Here is a 23,231-nt window from a genome sequence, read left to right on the forward strand (position 1 = left end):
TAGCGGTACACTTCCACGCTTTAAAGCTGACGTGAAAGAGAAAACGCTTAAGCCTTCCTGTTCCTGCTTTGATCAGAACCAGACCTTCAAAACCATCACTGTGAGATGAGCACTTCTTAGTAAAGAGAAACCCTGATATGTGGGACGGCATCATTCAGAGGCAAGGAGCTGAGGGGTGACATTGCAGGGAAGGAGATTAAAGATCACAACTAATTTGAGGATGTTTGAATAGGACTGAGTACATTTAAGAAGCGATGCTTTGATTTACTAGGAGTAGATGTGGGAAAACTCATCAGTATGGGGGCAGATCGTGTTCTGCTCCATACGATTCCATTTCCCAAGCTTCTCCTTAAGGATAACGGTATTGACTGAGCAATGTCATCGGGTAAAGAAATGAGAAATAGACTGTGCTGTAAGGACTGCAACCACAGCAACCTTTAGTCTCATCCCCATTACCAAAGCTATCAAATCATCCTTAATTCAGCTGTTGGGCCAGCTTGATTCCTTTGTCCATTAGGGGAAATCTGCCTCAATCATTGGTGACAATGGATTAAAATATGGAAGGATTGGGATGTTTTACTCATTTCTTTTGCAATTCTACAAATTCCTACAATTCTCCTCCAGCAATTGCAGTGCTGCCCTATCAGTAACGCCTATCAGAGGGCAGATTTTTCTCCTGCCTCATGAACTGAGGTGTTTCTTGACCCTAATATCCATATCCACACACTATAAAGCAGAATACGTGGGAGCCTCTGCCCTTTGAGCCACATTTTGGTGCTAATTAGGGCAAATTAGGATGATGTCATGTCTGCTCCGTGGGCGCCTTCCTTCTGGGATTGCTCTCAGGCCTTCTTTGGCATCTCGAAACCTCAGTTCTTATCACCAGTGTCTCATCGGGATGGTGCAAGCCGACATTAATTAATACTTATCAAATAGAACAACTCGCCTCAGTCCCCTCCCCTCCCCATTCCTCCTGGGGCGTCCGCGTCGCCTAGCAGCGCTCAAAATGGCGGCGCACACGCGGTGCACACTGGGAGTTGTAGTGCCGAAAGCCGCCCTTTCCACAGCGTGACGCGAGGCGCTGGACTCGCTTTCCCATGAGGCACCGCGCGCAGCAGAGCGGCCCCGGCGAAAGCACTGAGGGAGCGGGATTTACCTGAGGGGAGGAGGGCTCAGGTAGGCCGAGGCGCGGTGCATGCTGGGATGTGTAGTTCGGTGCGTCGGCGCGCTCGCCGCACCCTATGACCAGCGAGAGGCTTGAGAACTACAATTCCCAGAGCGCCTCGCGAAGGAGCGGGCAGGGCGCCGCCTGAGGGCGGGGGGTACGAACGGGAACCTGGCGGCGGTGCTGCCGGAGGGCGCTTCCTCAAGGTGGGGAGGGGTCTGCCGTGATAAAAGGGACCTGACGGCGGTAGGAGGGTACGGGCTGTTGGCTGGGAAGGCGGAGGGAGCGGAGAACCCGAGGTAAGAGCTGTATTGATCGGGCAGGTGTGGGGGGAGAGGCCCCGGGGCGCGGCCCTGCCTCGTAGGCCGCTGTGTGAGCTGCATGTTGGGGGCTGTGGGGTTGAATTGAGCTGTTATTCGGTTCTTTTCGCTGTGAGACCTTAAAGCTTGTTGGAATAACAACCTGAGATCCTGGCTGCTGGAAGAACGGCTGTAAACAACGGTGTTGGCGTGCTCCGGGTGGAGGTGTAAGTGTTTGGAGTGCTCCTATGCCTGGAGCAGAGAGCTGCTCTGCCTCCTGCAGCCGGTGGTGTTAATTGCTGGGTGCCGGGCCATTATAAAGTCATTTGGGTGCGAGGGTAGGGATGGTGGGTCTATTTGCAGGTGTATGCTAAGGAAGCTGGAAAAACAAGTCTCGGCTTCAGCTCTCGTTTCCATAAGGTGTTTAACTCGCAGCTCTTCTACTGCTCAGGTTCTTTGTGAGACGGTGTCAATGGGAAATTAGCGGCGAGCTGAACCGGCTGCCTCCAGCGTGGCCCCGAGGAGCTGCTGTGCTGCTGAGAGGAGCCCAGGACTCTGCAGGCTGTACTCGGTGAGTCTGCCTTTTAACTTCTCTGATATCACTCTTATTGCGGCCAAATCGAGGTCCTGGCAGAGCCTAGCAAGCAGTGGGATGAGGGTGATGTTGTTTTCCGTTCCCATCTGTTAATCTGATTGCAAAACCACCTGAATCTTAGCAATGTTTTGCTGCTGTTTTTTCCACATCCCTGAAGGAATATCCTTACCCAGTGCTCCGGCAGCACCTGAAGCAAGAGAGATACTCACAGGGCAGCAGAGGTGAGAGATGCACAGCTGTATGTATGTAGCATGTAGACCTAAAGTTCAATTAAAGGGCGCTCCTCAGTGAGAGGAAAGCATCAAAGTGCGTAGTATTTATCATGAGTTGCTTCCCTTTTCTTGTTATAAAGGCAGCGAGAGGAAGAATTTACTCAGTGAATGTTGACGTGTTCAGCTTATGTGTGTTGTGTCACTTGAGATCCAAGCTGACAGCGACTTGAGATCTCTTTCAAACGTGGAGTTCTGGTGTGAAATACTAGTTTTAATTAAAATGTCTGTGTTCTCCTAACTGTGTTGGCGTCTCAAGCATAAATACATTCTAATTCGGGCTCCAGCTTGTGTGTGACATTATCTTTCTTTTTTTTTTCCCCCCTTACTCCAAAGGGAAGACGCTGCCAAACGTAAAACGTATTCCTTGAGCTTGTGAATTGTTTTGCTGTGGGTGTCACATCCTGATCAAGCTCTCGTATTTAATTTAAGTAGGCAAGCCTCAGCTACCTCATCCTGAGACATGGTTAGTCATAGCGTGAGCTGGAAATCTTAAAACTCTGCAGGGTTTCCCCCTTTCTAAAGTTTAAGTTGTGGCATGAAATGCTGTTCGGGTCGCTAATGGAGCAGTTCTGATTGACTGCAGGCTGGAAAGCAATAAAAGGAGTTATTGCTCCTGCAGTTTTGCAAGTGGGAGACCAATGGTCAGTCCAAATCCCTGCTTAATGTTGCTGTCTTGATTGGAAGTGCTGCACTTCATTTGCTCTTCAAAAAAGCTGTATGCTTTTCTTCCTATTATCACAAAGAATGGATAAAGATGCTTAGTACTGTCCAAACCTAAACGAACGAGTAGGTATCTAGTATTGCCTTAATGGCTTAATTTGCACCCCTCCTCATTCGGACAGATGTTCTTTAATATTGTGCTGGCAGAAAAAGAACCCAGCAGGATGTGAACAAGTGGTTCTGGGACTCGGAGCGAGATGTGAGTTGAGTAAATACAAGTCTGATGTGTTTGGGAGTTTGAAAGCAATTTGTTTGTTTTCACACACCCAAACCTGGTTCAAGGATGTGTAAAGTTCAAGTAGCGTGTGTGTCTCTCATAGAAATATAATGAAATGAATTAACTTGCTGACGGTTTGAGAGCGAATAGATCTAGTGACCTAATTCTACTGGAACAGCTGCAGGACATATGTTCTAGTTTGTTACATTCAGTAGTGGCTGGGAGTGACTGCCCATCAATGCAACAGTGTTGTCAATTACTATCTTAATTTATTGCTGGAGTGGAAGTGCAGCCCATGTTGGGCTTGTGTAAAGAGGAGCATCGGGTTCTTAGCAGTGGCTGGTTTCCCCAGTGTTTTCTTGTTTAATGCAACTCGTTCCTGAACTTGCAGTGTTTTTCTAGATAACAAGAATACACTTGTTTAAACAAATGCCTTGTTCATCTCTGTTTCTTGAACAGCAGTGATCAGGTATTGCCAAGAAATATCTGGGTGCAGTTTCCAAAGCAGTGAAGAATTCATCAGCAAATGTCTTTACCGACTGCTGTGGTTTTCCCCAGAGGAGAAGCAGCAATATCTAATACTTGAAGAGAGGCAATAAGGCAAGCTCTGTGAGTGTGCTTGTTTAAAATACACCCATCCACACATCCTCAAGACTGAATTAGTGCTAGGCTCTGCTGGGCTGCTGTGACAAACCCTGAAGTTGTACTGCGAGTGCAGTAGGGGAGTATGTACAATACCCTGTATTTAAAAGGTTAAATGCACAAATTCAAGTTGTACCCACGTAATCTGAAGCAGAATTATTGATAGCATTTGTATAGCTACTCTTATACTGTCACGCACAAGTGGAAGGCTCCCCACCAAACTAGGTAAATGCAGTGCCTGCCTCAGCGGCCCTTTGCTGGGTCATGAGGAGCACCTGTTTAGCTGAAATGTGCTGAGGAAGAGAATGTTCCTTTCCTCAAAGCTGTGAGCAAGGTGTTCTTGGCTTCTGGAGCTCCGTGCTGTGCTGTAGAAAGTTTCTCCTTTCATCCTCTGAGATGAGTTCACCTTTTTTGTTAAGGCGAGTGTTGGTGTGAGGTGTTTTGTCACTACAGGAACTGCTTAAAAAAGGCACATCTATGCTTTGGGGCACTGATTTGGGAATCGTATCTCCATCCTTGTCATGCTTAAATGGAAAAGGGTCTGTGGCAGCGCAAACTCCTGCTCTGTCCAAATCCTCATTAGCCACACGAACCACTTTTAGCAATCAGGCTGGAGTGTGGTTTTCAGGATTGTCAGCCCTTGGTCTTGGAGCTTTTAGCTGATAACAGAGGGTAGCAATAAGTTTTCCCTCTAATTTTGTTTTGAAGCAGGTTCTTTGCACGCTCTTTTTTCAGGAAGCAGAGTGGAAGTTAATCATAGGAACCGTGCAGTGATTTTGTTTTGCAGAGAAGCAGCTTGCCAAGGGTTGTGGTACGTATTTTAGAGTAATTTGAAATTCATCCACTGGAGTTTTATTTAGCAAAAATAGTTTGGGAAATGACTCACTAGAGAGCTTTTCCCTACAGCCAACGGCTTTCTCTCTTCATTTTACGCTCTAGCTAGAGGAGCTTGTCTGCTTCCATGTATTATGTATAATAGGAAAGACTCTTTTTGTAACCATCAGGTAGGCTCGCTGTGAGGTTTGAGTGTGGCTTCCCACACTACTGAGCAAAAACCAGGCAGGTTCTGTAGCACCGACAGAGGAAGTGTCTGAACAATGCAGATGGAGCGTGACGCAGCTCAGCCAAACAATCCAACCTAAGAAGTGTGGACTTTGCTGAGGTGGTGTGGAGTTAGATGTGGAGAACGGGAGGGGGAAAGGGAAGCTCGTAGCTGATGGTACAGTCTGCTCATTGAGGAGGTCTGATTTTAGGCAGCTGAGAAATAGGGCTTATTAGCAGATAGACTTCAGTAACGCTTCGTGATTGGGCTGTCATGGGTAAAATTAATTGCAGCGTTGCCTTTTCCAAGTGGCATGTGCTCTCTGCCCCGATACAGATCCATCACAGCTCAGTGCTGCAGGCAGAGGAGCCTGTGACTGCGGGGAGGCTTATCAGCAGCGGTGCCAGGCAGTAACTGTTCTATTGCAATCACATTGATTTTCAGATGCTGGGTGTGGAACAGTCTCTGCACGGCCCAGTTTGGAGCAGACTGATAAGGCTCCTTGTTTCTTAGCAACCACGGTCTGCCAAAGCCAGGAACCTGCCCTTCTGCAGCTGGAGGGAAAATTCTGAATGTCTCGAGTCTGTGTCTTGAACCGAGGTAAGTCATTCCCCTCGGCGTATTTAATTTAAAGGCCTTTGTATCTGAATAAAGGGAACGTGTTGGCAAAAGTTCCTTAAGCAAAGGGAAAGTCTAACTTCTGTCATTAATAATCCATTTCCTTGTTCTTATTTAGACTTCTGTCTTTCCCGGGCATGGAGGTGCCGTATGTCCTTCTGTTAACCAGGCTCGTAGCAGAAGTTGCCAGCAAATCTACTGAGAGTTCGGTAGGTACTTTTCAGTTTTGTCATGCTGGGTACTGTAAAACCTAGAAGAAATGGTGCATTTTCCCTTCCTGTTGTGGTTTATGGAAGGCTTTGTAATTAAACAGAAATGAATGATGCTGAAGGTCATTAACAAAAGCATTTATAGTGGGTTTGTGTGCCTGCTGAAGCACTGAATTCATTCTAGTCATGTGCCCGTAGGCTAGGAGGAATGCAACTGGCAAAGCTTTGCGCTCCACGGTTGAGACAACGCTTCTCAAGCTGCTTGGTAGGTAGTTCTACTACAGAAATTCCAAACTATGGATACCAAAAAGTTAACTTTTCTAATGACTGTGGAGCTGTGAAGCCAGTTCTGCTTCACTGTAAAAGGTCAGATACAAAAAGGAACCTTGTAAGAAACTGGTCTCCAGGATGTTATCTCTAGGTTTTCTGGCTCTTCGCCTCCCTTGTGATGCACTGAGGGTTTTAAGTCAGCCTTCCAATTTCAGTTTCGTGTCCCAACCATTTCTCCTGACAGCTTTGATCTTCGCCGCCCCTGGATTTGATGGATTTTTGCCAATTAGCAGAACAATACCGACTGTTCTATGTGAGGTATATCCGCGTTATTTGTATGTGTGAATACAGATCAGATCTCGTTACTTTTGACCGAGAATACTTAATCTCTTCTTAAGGGAAGAGACTTGCTGTATGCTTTAGGGGAACGTATCTACACAACTTGAAGGGGCACTGGAGACTTTGGACTTATTTTCCTTGCACAAGCTCAGAGAACGGATGTGCCCAAGTCTATACAGAGCATTGGTAACGTTCTGCCCAAAGAACTGCGGAGCTGATAACAACCATCTATCTCTAAGCTTATGTCACAGCTTGTTGTAATTTGTAAATCATTTTGAAATTGGCTTTTATATAAAGCAACGGGAAAGAAAAATAAGCTTTTCTTGCCTTCGGGATATGTGAAGTTACTCTTATGTTAAATGTTGAAGGAGGAAGCTTTTGCATCTCTGCTGATTGCTTTGCCATATGTAGATGTTATCTTCATCTGCGATATGGGCGTTCAATGAAAACTGTTTTTTACCAGTCGTTTTGCTGATAGCGCGTCTCTATTTTGAGTTCTTTTTGGGATTTCCCACGTGTGAGAGAACGCCTTTGACTGCTGCTTTCCTGATAGTATTGGCAGTCTGACGTTAACACAGCGCGTTTCTCTACTGCAGTTATAAACGTTGGCAATATCCTGAGGAACTTTGGTGAAAGGTTTCAGCGTAAAACTCTTCAAGATCAAGGGAGAGGAGGCGCAGCATTGCTGCTCAGACTTTGTTTGGGTCTGTGGTCAACAAAGGGGAATGGGAGGACTTAAGAACTGTCGCTCAAAACGATTCCTGTTGTCTCAGCTTTTAGCAGCATAATTCCCTCTGTTTTCAGCACGGGGGCAACTCGGTGGGTGATTGTGATCTAGGAACTACTTAGAAGTGTATCTTCAACACTTATGTTACCAAAAGTTATAACAGCCTCGTGTGATCAGCTACTATGGAAGCAGTCACTGTGAACATTTCTCTTGTTCTGCTGCTTCCCACCAACCCTGTATCTTCATGGCTGGTTTGACACTCGTGTAACAACTGCTACGGCCTGAGAGACATGACTTCTTAATGCAAAAGGAATCAAGCTGCTATTTGGTCCCCCGCATTCTCTGTAGATGCTGACTGCAGTATTTTTGTAAAGTTCAGAACTGTGGGGGAAACACGTTGTAATTCTGTTTTTTTTTTTTCCTTAGGTTTCAGAAACAGAATGTTGTGTGGATATGTTGGAGTCAAACAGTTCCTGTCCAGTAGCCAACCAGTGCAGCCCAGGTATAGTGTGGTGTTCTTTAATTAAATTCCAGATTATTTTAGACAGTTAACACCAAAAACCAGCATCTGATTTAGTGGGGATTGGAAAGAGGATAAACAACTAGGTGAACTTTCTCCTTGTGTGTACAGGATGTGAGTCATAAGAAGCACTAAATGATGTTCTCTCACGGTAAGTAGAATAGACGCCTGTAAGGTTTTATGCTTTCTTTTTTATTTAGCATGTGATTGGATTATGTAAGGGCTATTTTGGATACCTGGAAGTCCATAGAAGGGGCATATAAAGCAAAAACGCTGTGGGGTATCGTAGTGTTTCAGAGCAGATTTGGTGTTGTCTTGTTAGCACAAAATGCCTCGTTTCTGCCTCGTTCTTCCTCGTCCCATTAGAGCTGATGTTCTTTCCTTAATTGAGTTTTGTTTTTTATTAATACTGCCTACTGCCTGTTTAAGATCAGAGTAAAAGACAGAAAATGGCTTCAGAGCCCACAGTAACGAGAGAATTGGTGATTTAAAAATTGGGACGCCTTTCTGGGTTGTTCTGATGGTTGTTAAAGCTCTATAAGCCTATATAATTTCACTGCCTCATTAGGTTCTTAGAAGTGTTGCTTCTCCGCTATGTTCATTTCTGCTCCTAGATGATTTTAGACATGGTACGAGCGCGGTCTCCTAGTTATGGGATTGCAATCTCTCAAGTCTTACTGGAAACTGATAACCTACCAAAATCCTTGGTGTCAGATAAAGTCTTTGATGCTTCCTTCCTATTGCTATAGAAAGGCTTTGCCCTTACGTTGGGTCTGTTTGTATTTAGATTAAACGTCAGATGTAATTTATTGCTGTGGGCATCAAATGTGCCGTTTCCCTCTAAGGAAACCGTAGTAGCAAAGCTGTTTTCAAATCAGCACCGTACTAATGGTTTGCTTTATGGGATAATTGATACCAGTTTGGCTCAAGGCTCTCGAGAGCTGGATTTTAGCCAGCCTAGTAAGTTTTTTGCTTGAAAATGTAGACTGTAATATGATCTAGGAGGAATATCTTTCTAATCTTCATGTCTAGAGCCTAAGCCTCAAGTGAAACCGCCGCAGCTTTATTTTATTAAATGAAGTTGTTATTGAAGATGTGCCCTAAATTTCTTTTTTTCTCTTATGAAAGAGATAGCAGTACTTGTATTTAAACATCAATCGAGAGACTGGAACAGTGAAGTCGTAGAAGATGAAAGTTTAATCAGTTTCCAGCCCGCGTTGTGGGGTGACTGATATAAAACTCACCATCTGTCGCAGAAGAGTTGAAACAGGCTCGGGCTCTTCTTAAAGTGAAACAAATAGCGCAATACCTGAGGACACTGGGGTGTGGAAAAAGACTCAATCGCAGCAGCGCTCGTACCTTGAGCTTTTCGCTCTTCATTTGACTGATTGTGGAAACTCCAGCGTCTTCTTTCATGCAAGCACAGTCAGGTCCTTAGCATCTTTGCCCCTGCCTACTTCTGTTTTCTGTACTCTAAGCAACAATGGCATTAAGTTCTGTTTCAGTAGCGCATGACCTCTAAAAGCAAATGGCAAAACGATGCTGTGTTTTTAGTATTGTAGAAGGTAGTTGTTAGGTGGATCTCATTTATCTTAGAGCTAATGAAGCAGCGAATTGAGCTACGTTACAATTTCCTTCTTGGAGTTCTTGTATGTAACTTTCTCTTTTTTGCTCCTGAAGAGGATGTATATTTTCTGGAATAAGTGCTCTGAAATGAAACCTGCGCTAGGCAGGGCATGTGGGATTTGTCACCTCCGCCTCTTTCTGAAGATCAGCAAATATCTCTGTTGCTGCTTTTGTTGTTCTCACATCGTTGTGCATCTTTTTACGCAGGTTGTTACAGACGATGGAACGAGGATGGGAGTAGCAGCTGCATTAAGTGCAAAAATGAAACTCTTCCTGTTGCTTCTGTTTACAATCTGACTGATTGCAGAAACAGTGAGTCATTTATCATACTGCTATTTTAGGCAGCGAGGTTTCTGCTTGCATATGTGGTCCAACAAAGAGAAGACGTCGGGTGCTGCAGATTCTTTTTCACCCTTTGTAAAACTTCGTCCTTTTCCGAAGCTCTCGCCTACCTCAGAGGTTTTGAACATGACTAAAACCCGTAGGAGCTTTGGAATTTAGTTAACAGAAACTATGCGGTGCTGTGGAACTGTTCCAGAATCGAGAAGGGAAAAGAATTCAAAGTCTTGTATCGGAGTAACTAATTTGTGAAACAAAGCACGACGCATAGAGGAAGAAAAAAAGATAGTCGGGCCCAAAGTAAGACCTTAAAATGAAGTTTGTAATGTGAAAATGATTATTTGTGCAGGCTAGGACCTGTATCAAACAAGCATAGACGATGCTGAATTTTGTGCTCGCTTTAATCTCTCCTGTCATAAAAGACGTTTGCTAGGGGCTTTTCCAGGGGACAAAGCAGCTCAGACAGCGCTCGAGCTCCTGCAAATCTGGACTGAGGACAGATTGATTTTTTTGCGTGTGGCTTTTGAGAAGTGTGATTCATTCGAGTCCTTGCAAATTCCTTAGTGAAGGAGATAAGAAACTTGATCTAAGGTTCTGAGAAGCACGTTCGTGAATGGTGTTTGGTTCCTTTCTGGGAGTTCTTAAAGGTGGTGTTAGGAATGTTGTTTAAAAGTTATTTTCCTGTTGGAGAATCCAGGATTCTTGTATAAGTTCAAATAAGCAGTGATAAATGCATTCTCCCTAAGTTTTTCAACAAATTAATTGTCAAATTTCATTTGAAAACTTTTTTTTTTCTTTATTACAGCTGGTTTCAGAGGGATGAATTTCCAGATGAATATAAGCACTGTAACTCCTTTCATACAGAACATAGGTGAGTAGATAGGAATAATGATGGGACGCAGGCCTTACCGAAGCCCCTCAAAATATGGCGTTTGGTACAAGTTGTGGTGTTTTTGTTGTTTTGTTTCCTGTAAGGCAGATTTAATTCCAAGGGTGGCAGCTCCTTTTACTTGTTCTGCCTAGCTTTCATCAGGAATCTTTTGTAAGCCCTTGAGCTGAGTTTTGAGGTTACTGTATCTTCCTGAATGGTTCTTTAATCTTGTCCTATCTTCAGTTTAACCCTTGTGTTAGAAGAGATGTGTATTGAATATTGGGCTTTCCTCTGATGGATTGTTTTTGGTGTTGCCTTTGTGTTTTACAGGGGGTCCAGAAGTGGCAGCTTCTCTCATCTTAGGGACGTTTTTCATCAGCTTATTCCTGATTCTGTCCGTCGCTTCTTTCTTCTACCTCAAACGTGCCAATAAACTTCCTAATGTTTTCTACAGAAGGAACAAAGGTAAAATACTTTTAAGTAATTGTCTCAAGACACGTCTCAAAAGATTTGTCCCTCCAAGACAAGGCAAAATAACAACTTCTCCCTGCTGTGTGCTTACAGCATCTTTTTTTTCACTGCGGAGCAGAGGATGTTTGCTCACGGTTCTAAAATTTAAGGGTGCTTAGGTTACACAGTATCTCTCACTAACCCTGCCGTTGCTTTCTGTAGCTTGCAGACTCAGTGTTCTACTAGGCATTAGCTGTCCCTGAATGGTAGTCATCCGATGGGGACTTTTTGCACACAGTGCGCTTTAACACAGTGTATACATTGGTGTATACAAAAAGTCAGGTGCTTTAAGCCGTACAATAAGCAGTTGTTTGTTCTTGAACTGTAGCACTGAAGGGTATCCTGTTTACCGAGAATGTGTCAGCAGCAGGAGAAAGGGAACGGTGTTAGAGGTTTCTCGCTATTGTGCTTCTCAGTCACCTGTTTGCCCTGTGAACAGGATCTGCTGGGACTCAAAAGGGTCGTCTCTGTCTCACCTCTTCCGCACAAACTCTTTGAACCTTTCCTATGACAACCCCTAGTGCTTCATTTGCTATGTTAGAGCTCCTTCTGTTGAACGGAGAGCTGGTTTCTGGTTTAGGTCAACTAAGCAAGCAGACTTCCTCTTATTTGTAAAAAGATGAAAAAAGAGAGGGGTGACCGGGTCGGTCGGTTCAGTTATTTGGCTAAGAATGTCACACCCAGCCATAGCAAGTTAACAAAGTGTCACTGTGCCACTGTCTTCTGGTAGCTGGCTGAAGGTGCTGTTATCCTTATTGGAACTTCTTGATAATAAAGAGATACTGCTGTGGCTACCTTCCTAGAAAGGAAAATGAGCCGTTATTGGAGACCTTTGCATCCCTTTATCCCTAATTTTGGAAAGAGTATTGCAATGTTATTGTTCTAATGGGTGTTCTGACTGTTCTAATGTGTTTTGGGGGTCTTTGTGACAGAAGTATTCCTCTCAATGAAACTATTTCGTTGCACACACATATTAAATAAAACAAATAATGAAACAACTAGCAGGTGCAGATTAATGATGGTTTGTCTCTTTTTCTCTCTCTCTTTCTCTCTCCTAGCATCTGTTCTCCAGCCTAGTGAAACAGTAAGTTAGATTTGTTCTTCCACTATAAGCAAGCCAAAAACATTAAGTATTCATTAATGTGAAGTTTCAGCAAGTGGTTGGGAGCTATTTAATGTGATTTGAGAAGCAAAGGAAAGTGAAATGCTTTGGGTTCTTTGTATAAGCTGGAAAAAATGTAACAGACAAATACTGACCGTATGGATTATGAATTGCTTCCTGTAAGACAGCACTCGTGGTAAATATTATTGGAACCCTGAAAGGTTCCTATGTTTGTTTTAATAAGACTAAAGAAACAAGGTGCTTTCTTTGATGCAATTGTTCTCTTGTTATGCAGGCATCCATGATACCTCCCCCAGCTAGTTCAGGTGAGAAACATTTTGCCTTTTAGCTTCCCTCTTGCACATTTCATTGCTGGAAAGCAGGCTGTCTGCCTCAAAGTGGTGTTGTGAAGTATACACAGCAAGTGAAAGCAATTACTTTTAGGTCCAGTATAGAACTGTGGAATCTGTCAAGGTCACAGAAATCTGTTAAAGTATGTCCAGAAGACCTTTTGGGTGGGATTTATTGCTTTAATCGATGTAGCAATACAATATTGATGTAGAAGTGTACCATAGAGAATTTTAAGATCTGTTTTTATTCTAACAGAGAGGAAAGTAGATTAAAGAAAGGGGTCTTGAAGAATAGCGTGGTCTGGGGCCCAGTTTCAGGGTTGGGGTTTTTTTTTTCCATTGCCAGGCTGGCCGATTTTCAGGCTCGCTGATCTAAAGCACATCAGTTTCTTGAAACAAGTGAAAATCCACAGTGTAATGCACTGGTTTAGACCAAATTTTTGCAGTCCATGACCAAACTTATTTCTTTGTGGGCATCCAAATTTGTGCTACTTCTGACTGATATTATGTGATTAGTGAGCCAGTGAGATTGTAATTAAGCTTGAAGTGTCTATATATGACTTTCTCAAAACATATTTAATGGGACAGTATGTTACACATGCATTGTGTGTGGACTCTATGTGCTGCTTGGGGTTGGTTGGATGGCATGCATTGCTATGAATGAATGACAAAGGCACGCTTCTGTAGCAGGTGCTAACGATGTTTCTGTGCCCACTGTTTCAGTTCGGAAGCCGCGATACGTCAGACGAGAACGGTCACTAGTGACATCTGCCTCTGCGGCTATGATATCATCTTCTGAAACCAGGGTCAGCAACGTGTAGCCTTCGTTCCTGACTGAGGACTCTGTAGCTGTACGCAGCGTGGAAGAAACTTTTTATGTCTCCACGGAAGTGCCAGGCAATGAGCAGCTGACCTAAATGGAAACCAAATGACTGTGTCAAAGAGTTAGTGCCAAATGTTAACAGAGAACTGAACTCGCGCAAAGATGCTGATGGCAGGCTTCATCCAGTTCTGTGAACTGCTTTGGTGATCTTGAAATGCACTATTCCAGCTCTGTGGTTTCCTTTGTTTTCTGCAGAGGCCACGTTTAATCTTGAAAGAATCTGTCTTTCTTTGGTACACTTTCAGTTTTGGCGAGTTCTTCCTGTGTCGTGGAGTGTTCCGTGTCCTCAGAGTGGAAAGTAAGTCTCATCGCTGTGTGCCAACACAAAAGACTGAGGGAAACCAAGGATACGGAGTTGTGTGAAGGACCCGTTTGTAACAGCAAACACTAAGTGCCACTGCTTTAATGTTATAGGACAATGTAACAATACTTAAATTGTAATATTTAAAAAGAAACACAGAAACACCTTCTCAAACATCCTCTTCAGCTTCTGATGTAGCTGACCCTAGTTTTTGATTCTAATTACAGATCCATCATTCAGAAAGCTGGCTGCTAGGGGTCGGATCCCAACAGATTCATTTGCTTTGGATGCTTTTCAGCTCGCTTCAGCTCAGGCCTTGAATGAAGAACCATTTGCTTTTGCTTTGTGGTCGATATGCTGTTACATCTGTCCTGCAAAGCCAGTCTCTTCTATTTTGCTTCCTTCTATGCAGCAGGTAAAAGGAAACTGAATTTTCTGCAGGGTCTCTGTGCATCTGTTAGGTGTGCCAGTGAGTGTTAAGATGACCTGGAGAGGTCAGGTGAATGTCTATCGATGTGATAAGGGGTTTCTTTTGTCAAGCCTCTCACGAACGTGCTGGCCAGCACCTTAGGGCAGAGTCCTCACTAAAAGCACCAGCCCAAAAAGCCCGTGGGCTCAGGTGCACCCTCTTGCCCATCTAATGCCAGCCAAGTAGTGGCTGGGGAAATTGAAGTAGCTGTAGAATCTTGGCTAGTGTAGTCTACCTGTCATCAAGTTTGCTCCTGGCACGGCCGACTGTTGCCATGTGAACGTTTAAATTGGCACGATGGGCACGATGGTCCGGGAGTGAGAGTGGGTGACAGGGAGATGACTGGAAAACTTGAGGTTGCTAAATTGGTCAAAGCGTCACTGTCACCATATGTGAAATTATTTCTGAGCAGCTTGTGGGTTCCCACCTACCTGTGCGTGTTGCTATTGCCTGGCTTAGTTTAGCCGGAGCTCAGTTACGGGTCTGCGCTGCTAAAATAAATTACTTTGAAGTTCTTTATCATCAGCCACTGCCATGAACATAATGGTTGGGAAGTGGAACAGTCAGTTCTCTTTAGAAAATGGGAATGTAAGTGTCATAAGCTGATGCCGTACCCATATGGAGAGTGTGGACCTTTGTATCTGTATTTCTGTTCTGTGAGGTTAAAAGCTTACTCAAAGTGATAGGAACGAGATCTGGGCCGAGCAGGGATATCTAGCAAAACAGGCTGCTTTTTATACAAATGGAGGTTGTGGGTTGTTCCTGCCCTCAGTCACTGAGTATTTTCTTAACCTTTTGAGGAAAAAGAGTAACTATGCAACTAACATAAAGCTGAGAAACAGCATCTTGCATAAGCAGTGAGTTTCTGCGTGCAAGTCTGTCAGTGATAATGCATCCATGTATTGCTTAGCTGCAAGATGTGTTCTTTCTGCACAGGAATTACTGAGGGATTGTCGATATTGTAGCATTGTCTTATCCTCATTGTGACTTTGGTTGCTTCTAACCTCAGTGTCAGCCTCAGCCGTGGTGTCTCTTCTCCTTTGTGTGCTGATCCCCCCCATCACGCTCTTTAAGTGCTGTGAATGTGTTCCTGTCTTTATTTCTCTTCCAGGATCTATGCAGCTTTTGTTTTCTCCCTCTGTCACAGCAGACTCCTGCTCTAAATGGTCCTTTATTCATTTGCACTGTCAGTGTAAGCATAGAATGCGTGTTGTTTTCAGTCTCCCTCCTCCATGATACCAGATGTAATATATGAATTTGGCTTTAATGAATTGTGATATTTAATGTGTTTGTGTCTTTTTTTTTAACTGTGCCAAAATAAACATCTCTGGGCTTTTGTAATGGCTCTGGAGGTTGTTTATACCTTTCCTTTTCAAGCACAGGACAAAGGGAGCACCCAAAGCAGAGCCATGTTTCAAATATGTCACCTTACTTCTGTTAGAACTGGAGTTGGAAGGGAAGAAAGAAGTCCAAACAGTGTTGCCTGCTTCACAGAAGGTTATGGCCTTGGATTTCAGGAATTTGTGAGTTTATTTTCTTGGAGAAAGTGTTATTCCCATTCCTTCTAACAGGAGCTGCAAAGAAACTGGAGTGTTGAGCTGTGTAGCCTGAAGTCCTGGTGGGGAAATTGGATGGCTCCTATTACAGAACAAGCTTAGTAACCTCACACATGAGATGCTGCCTGTAGTTAAACACGCTGATGAGGAAGGCAAAGCCAAATGCCTTAACGTCTATAGCACATGCACTGGGAAGAATCAAAGCTCAGTTGTCAAAGCCAAGGTGACAGTGTTACATTCAAGGAGAAACTGGCCTGGAAAATTATCCTGGTGGAAGAAGACTTTAAAGCGGTTTTGTCAGTTAAATAAAGTCTGTCCTCCATCATACCCAAAATGCAGCAGGTTTAGGGAGGTTGTTGTGCCAGGTGTCCTTTTCTCTTTACCATCGACCACCTGATGGAACTCAGACAGAACTGTCAGCAGGTGAAGTGAGGAGGACTGTAAGGAGACACATAAGGACAGGGAACAATGAGTCACTTTCTGCACACTTGAGAGGAGCCAACTTTCTTTCTGATGTCACACCATCAGAAGGTGTGTGCACTGCAACTTTTCCATCTCCTACCCATACAACACCATCCTCTTACTGCTGCTAACAAAGCTCACAACACACACTAACTAACCCTGCCACCAAAGCCCTTTCCTGGCATGGAGAGGGCAACCAAGTCCAACTGCTTCCCTTACAGGGACCAACAACACACTAACGCCAGCATCTCGCTGCCTACTGCGCTCACTGCCTCACTCTCAAAGTGCAACACAAACCGAGTGCACCCAAAGACAAATAACCATCCGCCTACCCTGCTGCAGGACTCTGCTGCTCCACAGCCATGAAGATGTGGGGTCTGTCTTGGAGGATTCTGCCTTGGACGGCTGTCACAGGAGCTGCTGCTCATATCAAGAGCTAAAAGGAAAAACAACAACTCAATATCAGTCTATACAAACTCAGGGGAGCAGGGGGGGGTCCCCTGCACCGCTTGCCCCAAACCTCACCGCTGGCTGTTAGCTCCTCTTATATCCCAGTTAAAGCGCTGCATCCTCGACAGCCCTCTGCTATAACCCAGCTCCGTCACACCTCATCCCCGACGGGGGATGCGGCCGGAGCTGCCGCCTTTCCTCCTGGCCACGGACCTCAATGGAACCTGGAGGATAAAAGACACCCGAGGCCCCCCCACCCCTCCCCCCGACCCCCATCTCCGCCCGGACGGTGGCGCCCGCAGCCCGGGGACGACGCTCTCCTCGCTCAGCCTTACACCTCCGACGAACCGCTGGGCTGAGACCCGCACAACGAGGCCCCTGGAAAACAAAAAGGTTATTGGAGCACTCGGTGAGTTAACCGAGGGAAACTCCTGCTCTAGCAGCCACATAAACCGCCTATAACAGCATCACCGGCTGCATAGACTGAGGAGAGAACAGTCGATGCCATCTACCTCCTATCAAAAATCCTGCTGAATTCTTCCTCCTGCAGTATCCCAACACATGATGGGTCACAGTTGAGCTGAGAGCTGCCTGATCAGCAGCACTGAGCCCAGCTGCACATCCACAACTGTCAGTACCAGGCCCCATCTCATTCATTTCTGTATCTTCATGGGTGACCTTGATGAGGGGCAGCACCCACCCTCAGCAAACACACCTGTGATGTAAAGCTTAAAAGAGCAGCTGGTACATGAGAAGGCTGTGCTGCCATTCAGCAAGACCTCAATGGGCTGGAGAGTACCTAGAAAAAATAACCACAAAGATCACTACTGGGTGGGATATGAGCAATTAAAGGGCCTGAAAAAGACAACAGAATCCTGCAGGGCATTGACCAGCAGGTCCAGGGAGGGGATCCTCCCCCTCTGCTCTGCCCTGGTCAGGCCTTACCTGCAGTATTGTGCTCCTTCTGTGTTAAAAAGCTTCACACAGGAGTTAGGCTTAATGGTCTCCAGAAGTCCCTTCCAACAGCTACAGTCCTGGGGTGGAAAATAATATTAAGAACTTCACACTCACACCACTCCACCCCAGCACTCACCTCTGCCATCCCAATACTGAGGGAACCTTGCAACTTCAGGCTGATCTCTGCTGCAAAGCACCCATCGCAACAGACTGAAAAGGAAAAAGCAAATCAAGCTGAGTCAAACACACCCACCTCAAGCACTACTTTCACCTGAGCTGCTTTCAATGTTGCTCTTTACCCCCAGCAGCAATAGGGCTGCAAAGGACACTGTGGTCCCATCCCGCTCCCCCCTGCAACCAGGAGGGGCTGTGGGCACCCCCAGGGTTGCACTCAACCTTGGGGGGCAGCCACCACATAAAGAAGACTGGGAGCCCAGCAGCAAAACTGCATTAACCCCAATAGAAGAGCAGAGGGATCCTCCTGCTGCAGGCAAGGAGCCCATGGGGATGAAGGAACTCGCCTCTGTGGTCCTACTGCTGCTCAGTGCTGTGAGCTGACCCTTGCTGGAGCTCTCACCCTGCAAGAGAGAGACAAAAACCAGAAAGAACAAACACAATTAAATGGAAATCTCCAGCATTTCCTTTCTTGAAAGCAGCCCCTTGCAATGCTTCTTCCCTTCTATCCCCCAGCAGCACCAGGCTAAGGGACACAGCTCCATCTTGCTCACCTCCATTGCTACAATGCCTGCAAACTGCCCTCAAATAGCCCCAAAAAGGGCATTGTGAGGACTGCTTCACACAGGCTCTAAGCAGCAAAAGGAACCCAGTGGCAGCCCTGTATCCAAAGCAGCCAGGGGAACAGCATGGCAGCAGCAGCAACCCCACACCACCTGCAAAAAGAAGAGAAACAAGGTCAGAGCCCAGCAGCATCACCCCATGCTGACTCCAAAAGAGCAGAGGAGCCCAGCAGAAAGCAGAACCCCAAATAGCCCAACACTTACCCCAAAAGGAGAGAGCAGCATGGCAGTCCTGCAGCATCCTGAAGCAGGCTCGGAATGAGCCCAAAGAGCTCCCAAGAGCCCTCACTGGATCCCAGCAGGCTCTGGTGGGGTTTAAAAGGCATTCAGGGCAGGTCCTGCCCTGGGCTGCAGACAAGGTGCAGCTGTGCTGGGGTGGGGGGCCTGGCCCTGTTGCACCTGAGGATCTCATTAGGACCAGCCTGGGGATGGTGTGGATCTGATCTGCCCCTCTATTACTGTATGCATTCCTCTCACTGTGAGCTGTCAAAAAGAGAGGGATCATCAAAGCCCCTCTGCAGCTCTGCTCTTTGTAGATGTCGGAACAAAGCTATTAAAAACACCCGTCGCTGCAAATTAAGTGCAACTCCTTGAAATGAGTTTACTAACAACGATCAGAATCTCTCTCTGAAAGCACCAAACAGAAGCTAATTAGCTTCTCTAATAACCAGCACCTCCGGACCCATACATTCACCTGATGGAACCCGGCTTGGATGTGGCACAGAAGGGCTTTGAGAGGTAGGAAATGACCTCAAATGTCATCCAGTCCAACAGCCCACCCGCCACCAACACTGCGTGTCCCTCTGTGCTGCATCTCACTGTGTCAATGGGTCCATTGGCGGATGGGGGGTGACACCTAGTGGTACCCACAGAGCCCCACTGGGTGCCGTGCGTAGGGGATGGGTGCCGACGGAGCGTATGAGTTATCCATGTTCCCTCTTCAGGATGAACAGGGAGTTCTCAGCCTCACCCCACGACCAAAAGGAGACCTGTGGCCTGAGCTAATGGATGGATCCGAAGGTTTGGTTGGAAACCTTAAGTGTACCTCACATTAATACATTTCACTATAAGAAAACTAAGATTTGAGGCCTGATTCTAATACCAGAGAGTTAAGCAAAGAGAAAAAGCCAGCGCTGATATGGAGGAGCCCCAAAGTCAAGCTAAAGAACGCACGAGGGATTTGCAACGATGAGGTGCTTAGGGTGGCTCAATTATGCAGCATACAGCACAATTAACTGCCTGCAATTAGGATGAGTGCCTTAATTACTGTGTTTACGTTCCTCAACCTCCCAGCTCTGATCGCACGAAGCCTTGCTCTGCGCCCAAAGCCGGGCAGAAACGTTTTGCCTTTCCCTCTTGTTTCCCCGCCATATGCTCATTTAAAGAGCCAATATTGAGTTTCTGCAAACGATGAGCTCAAATAACATAAAGGAGCAAAGGGAGCCATTCTGACAGCTATTTCGGTCTGGTTATTATTCCTTTATGCCTAATAGATGGGGATGTTTGCTAATCGCTTCACATACGTTCATAATGATGCCTCCCGTTTGCAAGCAGACATCAAATGGACTTTAAAGGAAGGGATGCTTTGTTTGGTGCTGCCTCCTTCTCCCATGCTGTCGCATTGCTTCTCCCAAAGCCGCTTCATGTGACAGTTCTGAGCTCCTTATTTGCAGCTGTGGCATTTCTCTGCACCCCATCTCTCTGCAGATGTTGCCCGTAAAAACCCCCTATGTGTGTCTCCATCCTTTGGAGCACTGGGTTGGCCCGAGGACCTCACCACCAGGTGTCAGCAGCCGTTCACCACGCTCAGGCTGTGGGGTTTTGTTCAGGGCCCACTGGAAAGCCAGAGGTCCCGCAGTGCCTGTGGAGAGCAGAGAATGGCTCTTGCTCCTTTATGGAGCACCCTTCTTCACACCCAACGGATGGGATGGCTTTGGCCATAGGACCGCCTTGCCCTTTAAGGTTCTCCTATGCATTTTTTCTTCGAAAGAGGGACCACCTCTTTAAGTGATGGCAATGACAGAAGGCAGCTCTTCCTCCTGCCCTCTGTGCCTGAAGCTGGGGGCTTTGTTGACCACGTAACGGTGGGATGGGGAAAGCTGGTTCTAAAAGCTCTGCTGGCAGCTGTGCTTGTTTTATCCTAGGCAGATAAATAGGGAGACGTGGGAGGCTGATGGGGAGGACGTGTGGCCGCAGCACAGGGGGGGTTGGGGAAGGAGAAGGGGGAGTTGCGGGTGTAAAACGCATCTCATATTCAGGGCATTGGGCACCACGTTGCCGCCATGCCTATGTACGGGGAGGTGCCTTCCTCGAAGACGCCTGGCCTTGGTGCATCACATTTCAAGCTGGGGAATTCCCCGTGCCCTCGGATCGACAGCTCCCCGTGCTGTTCCTCTTGTGATGACCTCTGTCATGCTTCTCCATTGGCAGACTGCTTTCAAATGAACGTGCGATGAAAAGCGATCTGTTTCCTGATGCCTGCCATGTCCGTCTCTGCTGCCTGGGTAGTGGGAGCTATGGCTGGGCAAATATTGACTTGATGGAGTTAAAGGGGACGGAGAAACTGAGGTCTTTTGTGCTCTAATTGGAGTAAATGCTCCGATTATGCAAGTAAATCTCTGTGGGAGAGATCGTTTATCTGTTTGCCTTATCTTAACACACACTCAAAAATAGGAAGAGGATGATAAGGACGGCCTCATCGAGGCAGGGGAAAGGGCAGGGGGCAGAAGTCAGAGGGCACAAGGATGAAAGCGAAGCGACTTAGGAGGGGATGTCCCGAACCTGAAGGACTTAACTCAGCATTCTGTCGGTGCCAGAGGGGCTCGGGGGCTGAAAACTTTGCTCGCTGAGGGTTGTGAGGCTGCGTGCTGCAAAACAGTCGACTTAAAGAGCTTGCAAGGCTACCGTCCCCGCACATTTTGGTGCTTCTTTGCACGAGGCCTTCACTATCAATATCACCGGGACCGCCTTCAAGCCCAGGCTGTCTGCCCTGCAAACCTCCCCCTGACAAACAAGCGCCGCTTCAGGGCTCTCCTAGAGGAGGAAAACCTCCAGTGGCTTCTGAAATCCTCCCCTTAAACTTTGAACCAGAAAAAAGATACGGAGGGGAGGAGCCCGGCGACCTCTTCATCCGCACGGGAGCTCTGGAATAATTCAGGATCATAAAACAAGTGGGCTTCTTGAAGGTAGAAGTGATGGCGTAACAGCCGCCCTCCCTCTCCCGGCTCACGCCCGCTCCTGCAAGCTGTTCCTTTATACCGGTTGCCTCTTTGCTAATAAGCTTTGAAAAGCAAGTTCGTTAATGTGCTGACTGCCAGACTGCGCTTTAACGAGCCTTTCTCAATGCCTCCTATCTTATCTCGAGACCGATAAGGACAAAACGTTCCAGTGACAATGCTATAAATCACATTTTATTGATGCATCTCAATATGGGATAGCCGCTGTGGTTTGATGGTGTCTGTTTGCTTTGGAAGCGGCCGTGTTGTACAAACAAAGCCCTGGGAGGCTTGTTGGTGACGGAGGGGGGTCTGAGGAAAGGTTTCTCTTGAGGTGATAGGGAGGATTTACACGCGTTTGTCGAGGAGGGCATCGCTGGTGGGGAGCCTTCGCCTGTGCGTGCCCTGAGAGAGTCTTTGAAGTCACGCTTCAATAGAGACGCACACACAAAAACCCTTTCTAAATGGTGTTGAATGCGTTCCTCGCTGCTTCCTTTCCAGACCTGCCCCGTCACCATCCACCTGTATGGTTCAGTGGGGTTTTCCTTTGTCTCAATTCTTGCTTTTTTGGTGTGGGTGAAGGCATCCACGTAACAACCACACACGTGGCTGTTTGCATATCCTAGAGATGTACGTGACAGCTGGATTCCAGACACGGCCATTGGAGCCAAGTGCTGTTTCCAGACAGCCTTTTCACCCTGGTGGCTCTCACAGGGTGATGCCGGGCAGCACCTTGTTCCCGGCGTCCTGAGCCACAGTTCCAGGTGGGAAGAGGCCACGAGGAATGCTCTGCTTGGAAATCTGCTCTTTTATTTCACAGAATAACCCGACATGGAAGGACCCCTAAGGGTCATCGAATCTGGCTCGGCACGCTCGGGTTACAGATCGGGAGATGGGGTTCGTTCCCAGCGCTCCCGGTCGGTGATGTAATTCCTGCAGAGCCAAAGTGGCTCTCTCCTGTGGTTATTTCTTGCCCCAGATCTTTTGCACATTGACTCTATGGCTTCAGGCAGGCTCTCCTGTTCCTTGGGGTGTCCCCCATTTCAGCCAGCCCTCTAGCAAGGAAACACAGCACAGAGAACAACGTGGTTCATTAGAATTACTAACCGTGGGTTACATGGGTCTGCAGTTCTCGAAACGCTGCCTCTCGACCCTTTCATTCCCCATTAAAAGCCCCCCAGCTTTGCTGTGCCCCCGTCCCCCTGTGCCCCCCGCCCCAGGTAGCTGCGCGCCCGTCCCCGTCCCCCCCGCCTCCCCCAGAAATTAGGAGCTCTCCTTCTGTGCAATAAATAGACAAAGCCTACTCAAGCGGGCAGAATGTACCGCACTCTGTTTTTCCTCCCAAACCCAAAGTTAAAAATTATTCAGCATAGAATTCCTGGCCTGTGAACCAGAGGCTCCGCACTGTACCAGGCAAAGATTTTCACCGGCATTCCGCTTAGCCAAGGCGGAGATAACAGCGCTGAGAAGCACTTGGAATAAATCCGCTTTTCTGAGATTCCTCCGGGGTGCTCCTCTTCCGTCCTGTCTTCCCCGAGCTTCATAAGGTATTGGGTGAACTCAGGGCTGGTGTTTACCCCGACTTTTATTTTGATTAATGTGAACGAGGCCAAACGAAGCAAGAAGTCGCTTTTGGGGTTGTTGTTTTTGTGTGTGTGTGTGTTTAATAGATGAGAATGGTGGGAGAGAACAAGTAAGTGATTGACTT

The 23,231-nt window shown here is 46.6% G+C and overlaps 1 protein-coding gene across 8 annotated transcripts; it reads left to right on the forward strand.

Moving 5' to 3' along the window:
* The first annotated feature begins 1,088 nt into the window (after nt 1-1,088).
* On the forward strand, nt 1,089-15,427 carry C9H1orf159 (chromosome 9 C1orf159 homolog). Of its 8 annotated transcripts, none has more exons than XM_085509829.1 (12): nt 1,089-1,176; nt 1,916-2,035; nt 3,728-3,877; nt 5,397-5,552; nt 5,689-5,779; nt 7,542-7,617; nt 9,469-9,573; nt 10,406-10,471; nt 10,802-10,936; nt 12,040-12,065; nt 12,379-12,409; nt 13,157-15,427. In XM_085509829.1, the coding sequence occupies exons 5-12, from the start codon at nt 5,708-5,710 to the stop codon at nt 13,252-13,254; spliced, it is 609 nt and encodes a 202-aa protein (XP_085365955.1). In that variant the 5' UTR covers nt 1,089-1,176; nt 1,916-2,035; nt 3,728-3,877; nt 5,397-5,552; nt 5,689-5,707; the 3' UTR covers nt 13,255-15,427. The 8 variants fall into 8 exon arrangements, with proteins under 8 accessions (XP_085365955.1, XP_032304650.2, XP_085365953.1 ...); XM_085509827.1 differs by lacking the exon at nt 1,089-1,176 and adding an exon at nt 1,312-1,464; XM_015882804.3 differs by lacking the exons at nt 1,089-1,176; nt 3,728-3,877 and adding exons at nt 1,312-1,464; nt 4,646-4,721.
* Nucleotides 15,428-23,231: the final 7,804 nt, after the last annotated feature.

This window comes from Coturnix japonica, chromosome 9, assembly GCF_054131305.1.
Source record: "Coturnix japonica strain WE chromosome 9, WE-NBRP24, whole genome shotgun sequence".
Taxonomy (NCBI): domain Eukaryota; kingdom Metazoa; phylum Chordata; class Aves; order Galliformes; family Phasianidae; genus Coturnix; species Coturnix japonica.